Here is a 21891-nt window from a genome sequence, read left to right as displayed (position 1 = left end):
GCGTATTTTGAGAGAGGATACGATTGAGGAATGGGACGGGAGATACGGGGTGGGAAGGACGGCTGGAGTCACGAAACTCTTTTTCCCAAGCGCTGCTGCTGCATACAAAATAGTCAAAAAGATAGACATCACACACCACACCACACAGATTCTGACTGGACACGGCGGATTCGCATTCTACTTGCACAGATTCAAGTTGAAGGAGGATCCGTCGTGCCTGTGTCAGCCAGGAGTTGAGGAGACGGTTCCTCACCTGTTATTCGAGTGTCCAATTTTTGCTAGAAATAGATATGATATTGAGCAAGAATTGGGCACATCGATGACGGGTGAGAATCTGCCTGCCATCCTGGGGGGAAAAAAGAGAGATTTGTTTCTCTCTTTTTGTAAGAGGATAGTGAGTGTTGTGAACAAGAGAAATTCTAGTAAACTATTGTGATTGTAAGCTGTGATATTAGGGTAGTTGAATGTTGTGCCGTATTATTATTATTTTTTATTGTTTTAATTTTATAGTACTTTGTAGCAATTTATTGGAAATTTTTATGTTTAAGAAATTTTAATACTAAAGAACAAATTAATGTAATAAGAAGATAGCAACAAGCCCTGACACAGTTAGGGGGATGAGAAATTATAAAAAAAAAAAATCTACGGTTTACTAGAAAAAGGGGTGTATTTTACTTTTTAAATTGCTTAGAATATATTTGCACCCTGCTGACATTTATGTCGGTACCAGCGAGAACCGTACTCAAGCCTATAATTGATATTCACAGCGTCACTTACTCCTTACTCGCGATTGCTCCGATAAGTCGGAGATATCAAAAATAGTAAAATAGGTGCGTTACTAATAAATAATATGTGATGCTCCGTATATCCGCCTTTACGTGACAGCACAGACATTAAAGTTCGCCATCTACCAGGTGCGGTGCGCTACGTGTCTAAATTAAGGAAGCAGCGGATATATATTTTGAGGTGCGAGTGTGTACGAGGCTGCGTTACGTGCTTTATTTATTAGTTATTACTCAAAACGGTACACGTTGAATTAAGAGGAATCCACACCGCCGTTTTTCCATACAAACGCTGTCCCTGACAAACGATTTTTTTCCTGAATTTCTATGGCCACTATTAGCATGTCCCTATGTTTTCTTTTTTTTCATAATTTTATTATTAAAAAGGATAAGAACGTCCAAAAACCCAAAAAAATGGCCAGATTGTCCTCTGCGTAAAAAAAAATAAAACATAGGAACACAGCTCAAGCCTTGCTTTAATTCTTAATGAGAACAGTATTTAAATCGGTTAAGTTTTGGAAAAGGAATCAGCGGACAACGAATCAAAGATTTTCTGTTATTTTATTAGAACTCTATCGCGCTCTGCGGTGGGAGACTTGAGATTGGTGAGACAGCAATACATTTTCAAATACCTATTTTCAATTTCTCTCGCCCCTGGTGTATCCTCTTAACAGACTCGCCAACCGCGGTTAGGCTGCCTCTTCTAAATTTGGTTGGCTTATTTAAAAGCATCTTAACGCCTCCCGACATTACGATATCGATTGACCCCAACGGAATAGAAAATAGTACTCCCCCAATATTCCTTAAAATTACTTCTTCAAAAAGCTCTTTTCAAGCATCAGATAACAATGATTGTAACCTTATCTCTATAAGACGACGTTTTATATCCTAGTTTCTGATTATCCTCTTTTTAGCTGGTAATATTCGGCGTGTGGATCACGAGCGCCGCCTACAGCGCGCCCAAGTTCATATGGGTGGAGACGATAACCAACGACCTGGGCGACGGCAAGATGGAGACGATCTGTATCCAGCACCGCATGAAGTACAACTCCGAGATCTTCGATATGGTCAACTTCGGCCTGCTGTACGTGACTCCGCTGTGCGTGATGACGGTAAGCGTTAAGCTCGCTACACTCAGCCACGGTTTAAACTGCACAGTTCGTAAAAATACAATTAATTATAATATTATTAAAGTAAATCACTAATTTCCTCATTTAAATTATTGCCATTCATAGAATTTTCAGCCGTACGTCTAACCGTGTAGAAAGATGTATTACCATACCGTGTGTCTAACAATAATTAGAGTAGAAATTATTTCTTTTATAAAGATTTAATTTCTTTTATTAAAAAAAAAAGTGTATTGACAAACTGTGCAGTTCTACCGTTGTCGTGTGTAGAGCGTTTAGTCGAGTAAACTTGAAGTATGTACGTGCTGTAGATAGGGTTGCCAGGTCGCTAAACCGAAAAGTCAGACAAAGCAGCCGGCTTGGCCGGAAATATTTTCTACAAAAAAGTCCTGCTATCGAATACTTAGAATCTGAACTCTTAGTGTAGGAATACGTTCGTAATTTTCTGTTTTATTAAGTAAAACAATTTAACATAATTACAATTTTGCATTTTATTGGGTGTCAAACTTACTAAAATTAGTAGATTTTCATATAAAATTATTGATTCAAAGCTCTACAAAAGCCGGACTCCGCTTAATTTTGACCGGACATGCAATCAAAACGCCTGACTGTGTCCGGCTTTATCCGGACGCCTGGCAACCCTAGCTGTAGATAATATCGATACGATTTCGCTAATCCAGATTTAACGATATTAAGCTAGCGAGAAATCCTTCGAGAGTTCGCGAGACGTAATGAGCCTGGGAGTCAATTTTAGTAGTTAGTACCTCAAAGATCACTTCGATTGTCGTGCCGTACTAACTTATAAGTTCTTACTTCTGATTTCCGGTTTAGGATCTGGGCTCCTGAATACTGAAGACATTGACAATTATAAAGTTTCTCGGAAATTCCCAAAAAGAGCTTACATTAATGTTTTTTTAATGTTATATTTTGATTTGTCTGCAGGTCACTTAAATTGGCTTCTTTTATACCATTCGACTATATGGATAATAGTATTTATTATTCCTAGTATGAACTTAAATTATTAAATATAAAACTTTAATTTTATACTACTAAGGCGCGCCGCAGACGTCACACTTTTTGTGTGATCGAGTCCGCAGCGGATTACATACAGTCTGCATGGCGCGCGCCATGCAGACTGTATGTAAGCCGCAGCCACAGTATAGCAATATGACATATCCCTAAATATTGCTATACCGTGCCGCTGCAGACTCGATCACACAAAAAGTGTGACGTCTGCGGTGCGCCTTGTAATGTCAGTCTTACTAACGAGTAAGCTAGAACTTACTCGTCAGTAAGACTGACATTACAAGTTAATGTATTAGTTACCTGTGAAAGTAGCAGTTCTAAAAAAGAAAATTTCTTTTTGGAACGAAGTTCCTTATTTAATTTTGTTATGGGCAAATTAATGACACTGGGGCGCTGCCATACACAAAAAAAAATATGAATGCGTGAACTTATTATCACTTTATTTTGTTACACCACATGAGAAAAGTTACAAAGTTATACAATCTGACGTCAAGTGATTAGTGACATAAAAGTAATTGTACAATTGACCCAAAAAAGAAACAATAATTGTCCTATACACATATTACTGAAAGTATAGAATATAAGATTCATGTCTTAAGTGTGACTGATTCGGTTGACAAATTAACCAATTTCCCTTGAAAGCCTAGGTTATAATATTATTACAAAGAAACGATGTTGATTTAGAGTTAGCCTAGGAAGATTTAAACGTCGTTTCTATTCTATGACCTTATAAATGACTAGTGAAAAACCTTTTCACATTGATATGATGCCGGACGATAACGGAAAGCGCTCATGTCGACAATATAATAGCATTTTCCGGTCCGATATCGTATATTATATCGCATCGCGCAATGTAAAAAGGCTCCGAGAGTTATTTCCTAATCAATAGAAGGTTCTTGACAATGTTAAGTTTTCGATACCTGCTATTTGAAATGTCTTTATTTTACCTATATGAAGTTAGCAACCGAGTTCAAGGTAAATGATTTTTATATATGTCATTCGATTGTACCCGGATTGTACCCGATTGTACCGCAATTAAAATCGTTTGTACCTCAATAGGGTAGAAATGGGGGGGGTGGTAAAATTTGCTTAGCAACCGACATAAAGATACCGGAATTTCAATGATGCCATCTGGAAGAGTATCGTTTGTACCGGATTGTACCCGTTTTTAAAGTTAATTTTTTTTTTGATTTTACGAAAAAAAAAACAAAAAAATTTTTTTCCCTAAAAATAAGGCTTTGTATGGAGTAGAATGAAAGAAAGTATATAAAGCAGTTCAAATGTGTAAAAGAAGTTATTTTTTGAGGTAGATTCGTTCGGTCTTGACGAATTTTCCAATATCTTACTATAAAAGTCGGAGTTATATTTTGCAGTTTTTTTGTCGTTTGTACCTCGCCAAAACAGAAAGATTATAAAAGAAGATACTATTCACTTTAAATTCACACAAAATTTTTTGAGACAACAACGACAGAAATTCGATCGGTCTTGACGAATTTTCGAATATCTTACTATAAAACTCGGAGTCAAATTTTGCAACTTTTGTCGTTTGTACCTCGCCAAAACAGAAAAATTATTAAAGAAGATACTATTCACTTCATATTTACACAAAAAAAATTGAGGTACAAACGATTTTTCATATAGTAACAACGTCAGAGATTCGATCGGTCGTGACGAATTTTCGAATATCTTACTATAAAACTCGGAGTCATATTTTGCAACTTTTATCGTTTGTACCTCGCCAAAACCGAAAGATTATAAAAGAAGATACTATTCACTTCATATTTACACAAAAAAAATTGAGGTACCAACGATTTTTCATATAGTAACAACGTCAGAGATTCGATCGGTCTTGACGAATTTTCGAATATCTTACTATAAAACTCGGAGTCAAATTTTGCAACTTTTGTCGTTTGTACCTCGCCAAAACCGAAAGATTATAAAAGAAAATACTATTCACTTCATATTTACACAAAAAAATTTGAGGTACAAACGATTTTTCATATAGTAACAACGTTAGAGATTCAATCGGTCTTGACGAATTTTCGAATATCTTACTTTAAAACTCGGAGTCATATTTTGCAACTTTTATCGTTTGTACCTCGCCAAAACCGAAAGATTATAAAAGAAGATACTATTCACTTCATACTGACACAAAAAAATTTGAGGTACAAACGATTTTTCATATAGTAACAACGTCAGAGATTCGATCGGTCGTGACGAATTTTCGAATATCTTACTATAAAACTCGGAGTCATATTTTGCAACTTTTATCGTTTGTACCTCGCCAAAACCGAAAGATTATAAAAGAAGATACTATTCACTTCATATTTAAACAAAAAAATTTGAGGTACAAACGATTTTTCATATAGTAACAACGTTAGAGATTCAATCGGTCTTGACGAATTTTCGAATATCTTACTATAAAACTCGGAGTCAAATTTTGCAACTTTTGTCGTTTGTACCTCGCCAAAACCGAAAGATTATAAAATAAGATACTATTCACTTCATATTTACACAAAAAAAATTGAGGTACAAACGATTTTTCATATAGTAACAACGTCAGAGATTCGATCGGTCGTGACGAATTTTCGAATATCTTACTATAAAACTCGGAGTCATATTTTGCAACTTTTATCGTTTGTACCTCGCCAAAACCGAAAGATTATAAAAGAAGATACTATTCACTTCATATTTACACAAAAAAATTTGAGGTACAAACGATTTTTCATATAGTAACAACGTCAGAGATTCGATCGGTCGTGACGAATTTTCGAATATCTTACTATAAAACTCGGAGTCATATTTTGCAACTTTTATCGTTTGTACCTCGCCAAAACTGAAAGATTATAAAAGAAGATACTATTCACTTCATATTTACACAAAAAAAATTGAGGTACAAACGATTTTTCATATAGTAACAACGTCAGAGATTCGATCGGTCGTGACGAATTTTCGAATATCTTACTATAAAACTCGGAGTCATATTTTGCAACTTTTATCGTTTGTACCTCGCCAAAACCGAAAGATTATAAAAGAAGATACTATTCACTTCATATTTACACAAAAAAATTTGAGGTACAAACGATTTTTCATATAGTAACAACGTCAGAGATTCGATCGGTCGTGACGAATTTTCGAATATCTTACTATAAAACTCGGAGTCATATTTTGCAACTTTTATCGTTTGTACCTCAAATTTTTTTGTTTAAATATGAAGTGAATAGTATCTTCTTTTATAATCTTTCGGTTTTGGCGAGGTACAAACGATAAAAGTTGCAAAATATGACTCCGAGTTTTATAGTAAGATATTCGAAAATTCGTCACGACCGATCGAATCTCTGACGTTGTTACTATATGAAAAATCGTTTGTACCTCAAATTTTTTTGTGTAAATATGAAGTGAATAGTATCTTCTTTTATAATCTTTCGGTTTTGGCGAGGTACAAACGACAAAAGTTGCAAAATATGACTCCGAGTTTTATAGTAAGATATTCGAAAATTCGTCACGACCGATCGAATCTCTGACGTTGTTACTATATGAAAAATCGTTTGTACCTCAAATTTTTTTGTGTAAATATGAAGTGAATAGTATCTTCTTTTATAATCTTTCGGTTTTGGCGAGGTACAAACGACAAAAGTTGCAAAATTTGACTCCGAGTTTTATAGTAAGATATTCGAAAATTCGTCAAGACCGATCGAATCTCTGACGTTGTTACTATATGAAAAATCGTTTGTACCTCAATTTTTTTTGTGTAAATATGAAGTGAATAGTATCTTATTTTATAATCTTTCGGTTTTGGCGAGGTACAAACGACAAAAGTTGCAAAATTTGACTCCGAGTTTTATAGTAAGATATTCGAAAACTCGTCAAGACCGATTGAATCTCTAACGTTGTTACTATATGAAAAATCGTTTGTACCTCAAATTTTTTTGTGTAAATATGAAGTGAATAGTATCTTCTTTTATAATCTTTCGGTTTTGGCGAGGTACAAACGATAAAAGTTGCAAAATATGACTCCGAGTTTTATAGTAAGATATTCGAAAATTCGTCAAGACCGATCGAATCTCTGACGTTGTTACTATATGAAAAATCGTTTGTACCTCAATTTTTTTTGTGTAAATATGAAGTGAATAGTATCTCCTTTTATAATCTTTCGGTTTTGGCGAGGTACAAACGACAAAAGTTGCAAAATTTGACTCCGAGTTTTATAGTAAGATATTCGAAAACTCGTCAAGACCGATTGAATCTCTAACGTTGTTACTATATGAAAAATCGTTTGTACCTCAAATTTTTTTGTGTAAATATGAAGTGAATAGTATCTTCTTTTATAATCTTTCGGTTTTGGCGAGGTACAAACGATAAAAGTTGCAAAATATGACTCCGAGTTTTATAGTAAGATATTCGAAAATTCGTCACGACCGATCGAATCTCTGACGTTGTTACTATATGAAAAATCGTTTGTACCTCAAATTTTTTTGTGTAAATATGAAGTGAATAGTACCTTCTTTTATAATCTTTCGGTTTTGGCGAGGTACAAACGATAAAAGTTGCAAAATATGACTCCGAGTTTTATAGTAAGATATTCGAAAATTCGTCACGACCGATCGAATCTCTGACGTTGTTACTATATGAAAAATCGTTTGTACCTCGAATTTTTTTGTGTAAATATGAAGTAAATAGTATCTTATTTTATAATCTTTCGGTTTTGGCGAGGTACAAACGACAAAAGTTGCAAAATTTGACTCCGAGTTTTATAGTAAGATATTCGAAAATTCGTCAAGACCGATTGAATCTCTAACGTTGTTACTATATGAAAAATCGTTTGTACCTCAAATTTTTTTGTTTAAATATGAAGTGAATAGTATCTTCTTTTATAATCTTTCGGTTTTGGCGAGGTACAAACGATAAAAGTTGCAAAATATGACTCCGAGTTTTATAGTAAGATATTCGAAAATTCGTCACGACCGATCGAATCTCTGACGTTGTTACTATATGAAAAATCGTTTGTACCTCAAATTTTTTTGTGTAAATATGAAGTGAATAGTATCTTATTTTATAATCTTTCGGTTTTGGCGAGGTACAAACGATAAAAGTTGCAAAATATGACTCTGAGTTTTATAGTAAGATATTCGAAAATTCGTCAAGACCGATCGAATCTCTGACGTTGTTACTATATGAAAAATCGTTTGTACCTCAATTTTTTTTGTGTAAATATGAAGTGAATAGTATCTTCTTTTATAATCTTTCGGTTTTGGCGAGGTACAAACGACAAAAGTTGCAAAATTTGACTCCGAGTTTTATAGTAAGATATTCGAAAACTCGTCAAGACCGATTGAATCTCTAACGTTGTTACTATATGAAAAATCGTTTGTACCTCAAATTTTTTTGTGTAAATATGAAGTGAATAGTATCTTCTTTTATAATCTTTCGGTTTTGGCGAGGTACAAACGATAAAAGTTGCAAAATATGACTCCGAGTTTTATAGTAAGATATTCGAAAATTCGTCACGACCGATCGAATCTCTGACGTTGTTACTATATGAAAAATCGTTTGTACCTCAATTTTTTTTGTGTAAATATGAAGTGAATAGTATCTTCTTTTATAATCTTTCGGTTTTGGCGAGGTACAAACGATAAAAGTTGCAAAATATGACTCCGAGTTTTATAGTAAGATATTCGAAAATTCGTCACGACCGATCGAATCTCTGACGTTGTTACTATATGAAAAATCGTTTGTACCTCAAATTTTTTTGTGTAAATTTGAAGTGAATAGTATCTTCTTTAATAATTTTTCTGTTTTGGCGAGGTATAAACGACAAAAGTTGCAAAATTTGACTCCGAGTTTTATAGTAAGATATTCGAAAATTCGTCAAGACCGATCGAATCTCTGACGTTGTTACTATATGAAAAATCGTTTGTACCTCAAATTTTTTTGTGTAAATATGAAGTGAATTGTATCTTCTTTTATAATCTTTCAGTTTTGGCGAGGTACAAACGATAAAAGTTGCAAAATTTTACTCCGAGTTTTATAGTAAGATATTCGAAAATTCGTCAATACCGATCGAATCTCTGACGTTGTTACTATATGAAAAATCGTTTGTACCTCAAATTTTTTTGTGTAAATATGAAGTGAATAGTATCTTCTTTTATAATCTTTCGGCTTTGGCGAGGTACAAACGATAAAAGTTGCAAAATATGACTCCGAGTTTTATAGTAAGATATTCGAAAATTCGTCAAGACCGATCGAATCTCTGACGTTGTTACTATATGAAAAATCGTTTGTACCTCAAATTTTTTTGTGTAAATATGAAGTGAATAGTATCTTCTTTAATAATTTTTCTGTTTTGGCGAGGTACAAACGACAAAAGTTGCAAAATTTGACTCCGAGTTTTATAGTAAGATATTCGAAAATTCGTCAAGACCGATCGAATTTCTGTCGTTGTTGTCTCAAAAAATTTTGTGTGAATTTAAAGTGAATAGTATCTTCTTTTATAATCTTTCTGTTTTGGCGAGGTACAAACGACAAAAAAACTGCAAAATATAACTCCGACTTTTATAGTAAGATATTGGAAAATTCGTCAAGACCGAACGAATCTACCTCAAAAAATAACTTCTTTTACACATTTGAACTGCTTTATATACTTTCTTTCATTCTACTCCATACAAAGCCTTATTTTTAGGGAAAAAATTTTTTTTGTTTTTTTTTTCGTAAAATCAAAAAAAAAATTAACTTTAAAAACGGGTACAATCCGGGTACAAACGATACTCTTCCAGGTGGCATCATTGAAATTCCGGTATCTTTATGTCGGTTGCTAAGCAAATTTTACCACCCCCCCCCCATTTCTACCCTATTGAGGTACAAACGATTTTAATTGCGGTACAATCGGGTACAATCTGGGTACAATCGAATGACATATATAAAAATCATTTACCTTGAACTCGGTTGCTAACTTCACATAGGTCTTTATTTTTCTTTTCACAAAGTTTTCTGGAGATATTCCAACGGTACGACAACTGATAAAATTTCGATTTTAACTCATTTTTGCAATGTATTGTTTAGGAATCGTAGTTGACACGCAAGAGTGCACGATTGGAAACATTTTACGGCCAAGTGCTTTATATTTCCTTAGTGACGAAAGCAAACCAGCCTATTTAAATAACCAGACTGCATTGCGGGTACAGTAACAAAACGTTTAAAACTTTTTTACACTATTAGAACGTATTAGGGTCAACTCAGACAGCAACGCGACGCGTGGAAGCATTTCTAAATTTGTACTGTGTGTGTGTGTGTGTGTGTGTGTGTGTGTGTGTGTGTGTGTGTGTGTGTGTGTGTGTGTGTGTGTGTGTGTGTGTGTGTGTGTGTGTGTGTGTGTGTGTGTGTGTGTGTGTGTGTGTGTGTGTGTGTGTGTGTGTGTGTGTGTGTGTGTGTGTGTGTGTGTGTGTGTGTGTGTGTGTGTGTGTGTGTGTGTGTGTGTGTGTGTGTGTTGATTCATGTCGTTTAATATACTTGTCAATTCAGTACAGAAACTTATCTACGCGTCGGGTTGCGGTCAGCGGGGCTAAAATGGTCACACAATTCCTCTCAATCAATTCAGCAAATGAATTGTCAAAACTGTCAAACTGACAAATGTCAAATCAGTACAAAAATACAGAAATGAATAATCGCAAAATGCAACTCTGCTTGCAATTATTTTAGAATTTTAGAAAAATGAATCATATTATGATTCATATCATGATTCTTCAAAGCGACCATTTTAGCCCTGCTGAATTGACCTTTGGGCCTTACTCTACTTGTAGGTAGACAGTAAGGTAGCCTGTTTTTGATCAAATCACTAGCCGTGGAAAGCTTTTCAATGAATTTTTAATGAAAATGATGATTGATGATGATTTTTAATTTTTATATACTAATTATATTATAGTATTTTAGTCAGTTTCTTTGGGTACGGAACTCTAAAAACTGCGCGAAAAAATTTTTGCGCGAGGCTTTAATGTCCCGTTTGTCCGCCTGTCCGTCTATCTGTCTGTCTGTCTCCAGTCCACTCATGCTGTAACTCATTACCCGCTATTATAGCTAGACTTCTGAAATTTGCACAGATTGTGTATTTCTGTTGCCGTAATAAAATTAATATTTAAGGGGGGCTCCCATACAAAAACACAATTTTTGGCAAATTGGTCCTTTATAACGGTACGGAACCCTTCTGCGCGACTGTCGTACAACTTAATTGCGTAGTTTCTCAATTTAATTGGACAACTTTTTAATTGTGGGTAATAAAAACCAATTATTTAGTTGTACAATTTAGTTGGATGCAATGTGCGAGCTCTCATAAGTCGCTATATAGCATAGGTATAATTGGTATACTATGCGATTTAGTTTCAGGTAGGGAATGTAAATCTCGCGAGATTCGTGCTCAAGCGAGATCCCGCGAGTTTATGAATAACAATACTGCGAGATCTCGTCAATTTTGAGATCTCGCGAGATTAGCAGTTTAGTGGTTTTTTTACAAATGATCACAATATTTGAATAAATTTGAAAAAAAAAATTATGAATACTTATTTAGAAGAATTATTTTCAATCGCAGATATAAATTATAGATCTACATTTTTTATAGCAACAGGAGACATACATTTATTCCTCTATGGCATAAATAACCAAAAAATTACCTACTCGATTGCAATCGAACTCAATTACGTTAGCTAGCAACAACAGTACTATAGTAAACATTATTATTTTTAACAAAAAATTAAAATCGACTTCCAAGGTAAAAATAATACATCCTTATAATATGAACTAAAAAGTATTAAATACTAGATGTCACGCGCGGCTCTTAGGAATTTCACAGAAACCGTACATTTTCGAATAAAAATAGCTATAAATACTCCTTTCACTTTTTTTTTGGTCTACTCTATATAAGTGCCAAATATTGCTATAAAAATTGCTCCAGTAGTTCGTGAGATAAACCCTTTCTAATATTTTCCCCGTTTTTACCACATTTTCCTAAGTTTCTTCGATCGTATTCACTCTTAGCGTTATAATATAATATAATATAGCCTACAGCCATTTCTCGATAAATGAGATATCTAACACTGAAATAAGTTTTTAAATCGGACCTGTAGTTCCTGAGATTAGCGCATTCAAGCAAACATACTCTTCAGGTTAATAATATTAAGTATAGATTTTTTTTAATTCTCGCTTGACAAACTCGAGCCTCGATCTAAAAGACTATGAAAAGGCTCATAATCATGGGACGATGCATGGTATAATATTATGGTATTGATGATGATGATGAATGTAATTTGCATAGTAGCATATGCTTTCCGTTCTTAAAACAACGCCGAAACTCCCAAACTTGTATCTATAAAGAATCAGGAGTTCTCTCAGCACCTTCCGAACCACGGTATACCAGGTATACCTCTGTGCAAAATCTTACTTGTTTGTAGCATATGCTTAGAATACTTCTCACGAAACCGAAGTCACCACATGATTCCCCATAAATTTTGAGGAGTTCCCTCTATTACTTATGGATCCTTCATCAGATTACCACTTTTGTGACACACTATAATACCAAATTCGGATGATACCCTACATACCAAAAGAAAAATTTTGAAAATCGGTTTACAAACGGCGGAGTAATCGTTGAACATAAGGAAACGAATATAACACCTCCCCCATTTTGAAAGTCGGTTAAAATTGTAGCCTATGTGTTATTCTCATGTGTAAGCTATATTATAGTAAAGTTTCATTAAAATCCGTACAGTAGTTTTTGCGTGAAAGAGTAACAAACATCCATACATCCATACATCTATACATCCAAATTCCAAACAAACTTTCGTCTTTATAATATTAGTAGGATTTCTTCCTATCGAATGAGTAGTGCCTTTTTCCGAATTCGGCTAAAACTCAATTATTTCAGACTCAATCTTCATCATTTTGAAGTCGGCACCAGATATAGCTGAATCTTCAGTCTGCCAGAATATTTGAAACTTTTAGAACTGGCACCGACTTCAAAATTATGAAGGTTGAGTACAGAAATAGTTGAATTTTAACCGAATTCGGAAAAAGGCACTACTTATTAGATATGAAAAATTATTTAATACTTTTTAGTTCATATTATAAGGATGTATTGTTTTTACCTTGGAAGTCGGTTTAAATTTTTTGTTAAAATTTATAATTTCACTCTTTTAGTTAGTAGCTAAACTATCGCGTACTATACGTAGAATAATACACCTGTATATTATTATACGTATCTTATTACAAGCTCACCGGTGAGTGAGACACAATGGAATAACATTAGATTTCCAAGAATCCACGATCGAAGGATTAATAAAAGTACTTAAAACAAATTATATCGTGCAGGAAACCAGTCTCGAACGCTTCAACTACCAAGCGGCCACACATGTGGTGTACGAATTCGGACATCTTTAACCGGTCCCACTCGTTCGACGCGAACGATCTTTGCACGAAATATTTTGAATGTGAAGTGTTGAGAATACCGAGCGCCGCGCCGCTCGCTTTTAAGCGGGGAATTCACTACCGGGCTGCCCGCGGGCCGCCCGGTCTGGCACAAGTCTGCCGCTTGCCCCTATTGAACACACAAAGAACAGGCAAGTCAGTCGAATAGATAGAGGGCTACAGCTCGGTCGTGGACTCATGGACTCAATCTTCTTTGTAACAAATGATAGATTAGCATCGTCACTGATTTCTTTGGATTTTTCAATAAGTTCGCTGTATTAGCGGCATTACGTAGATCGGTGTTCATGTAATCCTTGCTTTTAACTTTCTACAAACAAGGATACGACCGGTAAATGGAAATAAACAAATGTCAAAATTGTTTTTGTTCCTTCATTCTGAAGTATAGTGTTTGTATTGTTTACAATAATATGTTTTAAATTAATATTTTAAGTGCACTCCAGTCGCTCACCAAGGCGCGAATGACGACGGGCCGCCCGTCGCGACAATTCATGTACAGACTTGCCCGTGCCCGCGCGGGAAAAATGCGATCTCGCGGGCAGGCTGCGGGCACGGGCCAATGGGCATGTCTGTGTCCATACCTAGGAATTGACGAGCAGACATGCGACAGACCTGCCCGTGACGGGCGGCCCGTAGCGGGCGGCCCGGTAGTCAATTCCCCGCTTAACAGCCCTGGCAGATTGAAGCGAGACGGCAGACAGTTATTGTACTATGAACGCTAAACGCAATGCAAAAGGTTGAAATTAGGTTGTTTTCCAGAATAGTAGCTAAATACTATCTCGGCGATTTCGCGCTGATTATGGAAGTGAGACAGGCATGTTACTTGTATTATCAAAGCAACTTACTTCTCAGAAGTACTTAATGTCAAATGTGTGCCTTACGCTAAGTTAAGTAAAGGCTGAATTTGTTATATTCAATTTTGGTGACATTGGTGACCCTGTCGTAGTAATGATGATGATGATGAATGTAATTTGCATAGACATAATGCTTTCAGTTCTTAAAACAGCGGCTAAACCCCCAAACTTGTATCTATAAGGAATCCGGAGTTCTCTTAGTATCTTCGGAACCATAGTATACCTCGGTGCAAAATCTTGCGTTTTGGTAGCATATGCTTAAGATGCTTCTCATAAAATCAAAATCACCATATTATTATAAATTTTGAGGAGTTTCCTCGATTACTCATGGATCCCATCATCAGGTCACCAATTTTGTGAACATGGTACCAAATTGGAGTAAAACCTAATACAACAAAACAAAAATTTCGAACATCGGTTCACAAACGGTGGAGTAATCGTTGAACATACAAAAAAAATATATATCCACAGCCGAACATATAACCTCCTCGTTTTTTGGACATGACATGACATGATTGAACATACAAAAATAAAAAATAAAATAAAATAAAAAAACATAGCCACAGTCGAACTTAATATAACCTCCTCATTTTTTGGAAGTCGGTTAAAAAGAAATGCGCGCTGATGACGCTGCACGCCGTTAATTTTCGACCAATCCAACGCACGAACGAATCTGAGTATTATCAAAGACTCAATACTTATGTTTTAAACTCTTTATTATTCCATGTTACGTACAAAATGCTCTTTATATTCCATAATCATGCATTTAAGACTTTAATGTTTCTTGAAGATTGATTTTAGCCTACCATCTTTTCCGTACGTCAACGGCATCTGCCTTCATTTTCCCCGACCGGATGTATTCTATACAATTGTATCACTAGAATCAATCTCCCGGAAATCAAAACATCTACCATTACATTTAACATCCTGTATTCACGTAACACGTTCTATTCTCTATTTCTGCTATTGTTTTCTCAGCTCATACGTCAGCTTTTGCTCGCAGCTTCGCCGAATTCCAGCACCCTCGTTCTTTTTCGAGATAAAACTGAAACTGATAAAAATCAAAATTATTACAATAGGTTTCGCTTGAAACAGTTACAAATCGAATCAAAATCAACACAAGATTTTGCTTGAAACATAATATCAATTATACCTCCAGAAAATGGATTGTCGTGAACAATGATATTACTACTATATAGATCTGTTACGTTCATACTATTTTCCGGCTTAAATGTCTTCCAAACAACATTGTCAAATTTGACACATAAGTGAAACAAAAGATACGAAATGCCATTTACATAAAAGAGACAGACTAAATAAAAGACGACCCAATTGGGTCGTATTTGAAGCTTCTCAAAGCGCGCTTTAGTAACATATCTGCTTTGAGTTTTTTATTATTATATCATTGGTCGTGAATGTGAGAGTAAAGCTCATCAACTCCGGAAGTAGATTTGCGATTCCGCGTTTTAAATGCAATCAGCATAACTTCATTCATCAAATGTGTAAATTACGTTTATAACATGCCCATGAGTATTCTAGTTAGGCTCACAAAGGCCCAAATTGTCGTGCTCCTATAGGAATTCCAATACGGTCAGGGCACGACCTCATAGACAATTTAATCAATTCACTATCGTCATCAATGACGGAAAGCAAACTGGAGGTAAATAAAATTAATTTATTTTCATCAACTCCGAAGAACTAATTTGATTCTAAAACTTTTTGCTCTGTTATTGTTCTGGGTTTTCGAGTTGTATAAAACAATTAATATATTTACCTACTTATATATTTTTATTCAAAACGCCAACCCCGAGGTCAGGAACGTTACGGAAAAGGTCCCTGCCTCGCAAACCTCGTTTATATGTATTGGTAGCTATTACTGGGAAACGTCTTCACTCTCTGAGGACTCTGACACAATCGGTAAATCAAATCAAATCGATTAATGTAAATTCACAACAATTTATGTGACGCTCGTATGTTACTAGCTGTTGCCCGCGACTTCGTCCGCGTGGACATTAGTTTATAGCTGTTGTTCCCGTACATTGATTGAGTCGTTTACGCGCAAATCAGAAAAGTATATTGTGTGGGAACCACACATTTTTCCGGAACAAAAAGCATTCCTTGCCCAGATTCAAATTAGTATCTCCAATCTCCATGCCAAATTTCATCAAAATAGATTAAATAGTTTAGGCGAGAATCATAAAAGTTTATTGGCGGGAACCGTATTTTTTCCGGGGTAAAAAGTATCCCTTGTCCTTTCCCGAGACTGAAAGTATTGCCATATTGCCATACCAAAATTTCATCAAAATAGATTGAATAGTTTAGGCGATAATCATTGAAGTTTATTGTGCGGGAACCGTACATTTTCCGGGACAAAATTTGAATTCCTTATCCTTTGCTGAGACTCAAAGTATATCCATACCAAATTCCATCAAAATAGATTGAATAGTTCACGCGCAAATCATAAAAGCATATTGTGCAGTAACCGTACATTTTTCCGGGACAAAATGAATCCTATGTTTTTTTTTTGGGACTCAAAGTATCTTTATACCAAATTTCAGCAAAATGGGTCCAGCCGTTTACGCGTGATGTCGTGACCACGCGAAATATAACGTTTCGCGCAGCCTCGCCCGCGTAAATTAGATATTTCAGAGACAAATTAGTCCACAAAAAATAACCTATGATCCTTCACGTGGTCTACTTCTTATCTGTGCCAAATAACAGAAAAATTGCTCCAGTAGTTCGTGAGATAAGCCCTTTCAAATAATTTACCCCGTTTTTTCCACATTTTTTTCTATTTCTTTCCTGCTATTAGTCTTAGCGTAATAAAATATAGCCTATAGCCTTTCTCAAAAAATGGGCTATCTAACACTGAAATAATTTTTTTAATCGGACCAGCTGTAGTTCCTGAGATTAGCGCGTTCAAATAAGCCCTTTCAAATAATTTCCCCCATTTTTTCCACATTTTCCACTATTTCTTCGCTCTCATTAGTCTCAGCGTGATAAAATATAGCCTATAGCCTTTCTAGATAAATGGTCTATCTAACACTGAAAGAGTTTTACGAATCGGACCAGTAGTTCCTGAGATTAGCGCGTTCAAATAAGCCATTTCAAATAATTTCTCCCGTTTTTTCCACACTTTTCTCTATTTTTTCGCTCCTATTAGTCCCAGTGCGATAAAATATAGCCTATAGCCTTTCTATATAAATGGTCTATCTAACACTGAAAGAGTTTTACAAATCGGACCAGTAGTTCCTGAGATTAGCGCGTTCAAATAAGCCATTTCAAATAATTTCTCCCGTTTTTTCCACACTTTTCTCTATTTTTTCGCTCCTATTAGTCCCAACGCGATAAAATATAACCTATAGCCTTTTAGATAAATAGGCTATCTAATACTGAAAGAGTTTTTCAAATCGGATCAGTAGTTCCTGAGATTAGTGCGTTTAAATAAGCCCTTTCAAATAATTTCCCCCGTTTTTTACACACTTTCCTCTATTTCTTCTCTTTTATTAGTTTTAGTGTGATAAAATATAACCTATAATAGCCTTTTGAAAAATTGTTTCAGTGTTAGATAGTGCATTTATCGAGATAAATGCACTATCTAACACTGAAAGAATTTTTCAAATCGGACCTGCAGTTCCTGAGATTAGCGCTTTCAAATATACCCTTCCTAATAATTCCCCCCCGTTTTTTCCACATTTTCCTCTATTTCTTCGCTCCTATTAGTCTCAACGTGATAAAATAAAGCCTTATAGCCTTCCTCGATAAATGGGCTAGCTAACACTGAAAGAATTTTTCAAATCGGACCAGTAGTTCCTGAGATTAGCGCGTTCAAACAAACAAACAAACAAACTAACAAACTCTACCGCTTTATAATATTAGTATAGATAACTGCCTATTTGGCGTACTAATGTACCTTTCTACTTTGCCATGATTAGGAAATAGCGTGGCTAGGGACATTAACTTGACTAATTTGTATATTATGTTCAGATTCATTACAGGTATATTATGATAGTATATAAATCATATTTTATATTTTCGATATAATAATATTATATTAAAGAACAAGATTCCCGCACTCGCCGTTACCCGCGCCGGAAGTTACTGCCCCCGTAGACAAATGGCAAAACGCTAACGCTAGTTGTAGTAGAAGCGCGCTCCAAAATGTATGGATTTGACATTAGTATTCGCTAGCGAAGCGATTACTTATGTCAAATCGCATACATTTTGTAGCGCTAGCGTTTGCGTTAGCTTTAGCGCTTTGCCACTTGTCTACAGGCCCTGATCGACTAACGGCCGTTCCCAATATTTGATCTATCTCTGGTTTTGCCCTACTAGAGATAGGAATAGCTCACAATTGTCTAATGTGAGCTATTCCTATCTCTAGTAGGGCAAAACCAGAGATAGATCAAATATTGGGAACGGCCGTTAAATAGGAATAAACTGAACAATCCATTTTAAAATGTTCCATTTTAGATGCGATCTTGTCTAGCTTTAAAATTGATTTCAGACATAATAAAACCGTTTCATTAAAGTTAAATTAAGTAATCTTATATCTTTAAACGATCAATTCTTGTATATATATACAGTGTGTAACAAAAATAAGTGATAATACTTTAGGGTGTGTACGTGTACCTTGTAGAGAGTTCACTGTGAAAGTAGCAGCTCTGAAAGACGAAATTTTTTTTTCACTTTTGTATGGGCAAGGGCCCGAGCGTCACGAGTTTCCCCATACAAAAGTGAAAAATATTTTTGGTATTTCAGCGCTGCTACTTTCACAGTGAACTCTCTACAAAGAACACGTACACACCCTAAAGTATTATCACTTATTTTGTTATACCCTGTATATATAATTGGAATCTCTGAAATTTCCAACGATTTTCATGAAATTTAGTATATAGGGGGTTTCGGGGGCGATAAATCGATCTAGATAGGAATCATTTTTAGAAAATGTCATTTTCATCGAATACCGAGCAAAGCTCGGTCAATTAGCTAGTTATAATTAATATAATAATATAATTAATATAACTTATAAGCGAGACAGTACTTCAGTCCGGAACAACGCCTACAACTCTACAAGGCGCAGGTTCGGCCTCATATGGAATATTGTTCTCGTCTCTGGGCAGGGGCGCCAAAATACCAACTGCTCCCTCTGGATCGTATCCAACGAAGGGCCGCTCGAATTGTTGACTGCCATAGAGTTTCAAACAGCTTGGACCCCTTGGAATTACACCGAGATGTAGCTTCACTCTGCATCCTCTATCGGTTGTATCACGGGGAGTGCTCTGAGGAATTGTTCGGAATCATACCACCTGCAACTTTTCGCTATCGTCCCACGCGAAAAACATATCATCATCACCTTGATGAGTGGCAGTCTTCCACAGTGCGTTTTTCGCGTAACTTTCTGCCGCGCACTGTAAAACTCTGGAACGAACTGTCATATAGGTCCGGAAATACTGCTGCAGCAGTATTTCCGCTATACGACCTGCAAACCTTTAAGAAAAGAGCGAATTCCCTCTTAAAAGGCCGGCAACGCACCTGCAGTTCTTCTGATGTTGCTACTTGCGAGTGTCCATGGGCGACGGTAGTTGCTTACCATCAGGTGACCCGTTTGCTCGTTTGCCCCGTTATTTAATAAAAAAAAAAGTATAATTTATATACTTGCTAAAAAAAAGTTGTAGGTTAATTTTCTTTTTCACAACCCTTCTATTTTTTTAACCTTAAAAATAAAACCTAAAGTATGTAGCCGTACGCAGTTTTTTTTTCCTATAAATTCTATATCGGCAACACCGAGTGTGTTTTGGGAATGGCCTCGGTTTTCGATCATGGCTGATGCATTCCCGCAACAAGATGGATGGGATGTGAATATCAAGAGTGTGCCAACATTGTACGTTTGTGGAATACGCAAATGGGGAAATACGGTGTATATTATGTGTATGTGGTAGGCCTCACGTAGACGTTCTAAAAGTGTTCACTTTGTTAACCTATCTATACATATAATAAAACTGTAGAAATGACAATTCTGTACATTAAAGATATCCAAAAAATAATAAGCGGGGGCTGTTACTACATCGCTATGGAAGCCAAAACTGTGTCTGTCTGTCTGTCTGTCTGTATGTTTGTTCCAGCATCACACGAAAACTACTGATCCGATTTGAATGCGGTTTTCGCAGATATATTTGTCTTCTCCCAACTCTTAACATCTGGTGTACAAAAATTTTTCTCCCCACCTCTCCAAGTGGTCAAAAGAGGGGGTAACTTTTTTCTTTAACACGAAAACTACTGATCCGATTTGAATACGGTTTTCGCAGATATATTTATCTTCTTCCAACTTAACATCTGGTGTATAAATTTTTCCCCCCTCACTCCTCTAAGTGAAATTAATCTAACCAAAACTAAACATGCAGATTTTGCGTGTCGTTTCACGTTTGATTAACATACGGGAGGCTTTGCCCCCAGCCGGTACATGGGGGGGCTGCGCCCCCCCAACCCCCCCCCCCCTCCTGGTAATGTTGCTAAGCAAAATGGTGTTGCGTCGTTAGTGTTGAATTTTACTCCTCCTTTAGAATCAAAGTAAGTCATTTATTAAAAGTGAAATTAATCTAACCAAAACTAAACATGCAGATTTTGCGTGTCGTTTGATTTATGTGCGGGAGGCTTTGCCCCTGATCTAACTTGGGGGGGCGCAGCCCCCCCAAACCCCCCCTGGTCCTGGTAATGTTGCTAAGCAAAATGGTGTTGCGTCGTTAGTGTTGAGTTTTACTTCTCCTTCTTTAGAATCAAAGTAAGTTATTTATTAAAATTACCCCCCCTACCTGGGGGGCAGGGGCAAACCCCCCCCCCAACCCCCCCCCCCCCCCCCCTACCTGGTAATGTTGCTAAGCAAGTGTGCTTCGTTAGTGTTGAGTTTTAATTCTCCTTTAGGATCAAACAAAGTTATTTATTAAAAGTGAAATTAATCTAACCAAAACTTAACATACAGATTTTGAGTGTCGTTTGATTAACATGCGGAAGGCTTTGCCTCCGGCCGGTACTTGGGGGGGCTGCCCCCCCCCATACCCCCCCTCCCCCCTCCTGGTAATGTTGCCAAGCAAAAACATGTTGCGTCGTTAGTGTTGAGTTTTAATTCTTATTCCTTAGGAACAAACTAAGTTATTAATTAATAGTGAAACATGTGAAACATACAGATTTCGAGTGTCATTTGATTAATATGAGGGAGGCTTTGTCTGGATATGGACAGACTGACAGGCTGATATTATTTATTCTCTTTGTAATCTAATCGGGTTCCGTTTTTTACCATTTGAGTAAGGGACCATAAAAAGGAGAGAATTATCCATTTCCGTTATTATACTATGGTAACGCCTACGAAGTCGCGGGAAACAGCTACCCATACTAATATTATAAATGCGAAAGTATATTTGTGTGTTTGTCCTTTCTTCGCAGCCTAACGAAGCAACCAATTGACTTGATTTTTGGCATCGACTTACGGCCTTTCCCAATATTTGATCTATCTCTGGTTTTGCCCTACTAGAGATAGGAATAGCTAACATTAGACATTAGAGACATATTATGTCGTTACGAACGAACGGCCGTTAGTTGAAAGGATAGAGAGTAACATAGGCTACTTTTGGTCTTGGA

At 36.1% G+C, this 21891-nt stretch overlaps 1 protein-coding gene across 1 annotated transcript in view; it reads left to right on the top strand.

The window, feature by feature from the left end:
• The window catches only part of LOC121740277 (muscarinic acetylcholine receptor M1-like), a 371436-nt gene that overhangs the window by 109664 nt on the left and 239881 nt on the right, over nt 1–21891 (top strand). Inside the window, exon 5 of the mRNA XM_042132937.1 lies at nt 1697–1894. Within this exon, the coding sequence (XP_041988871.1) occupies nt 1697–1894 (198 nt within the window). The remainder of the gene's footprint in view (nt 1–1696; nt 1895–21891) is intronic.

Source organism: Aricia agestis, chromosome 1 (assembly GCF_905147365.1).
Source record: "Aricia agestis chromosome 1, ilAriAges1.1, whole genome shotgun sequence".
Taxonomy (NCBI): domain Eukaryota; kingdom Metazoa; phylum Arthropoda; class Insecta; order Lepidoptera; family Lycaenidae; genus Aricia; species Aricia agestis.
This window is presented reverse-complemented; position numbering and strand designations above follow the sequence as displayed.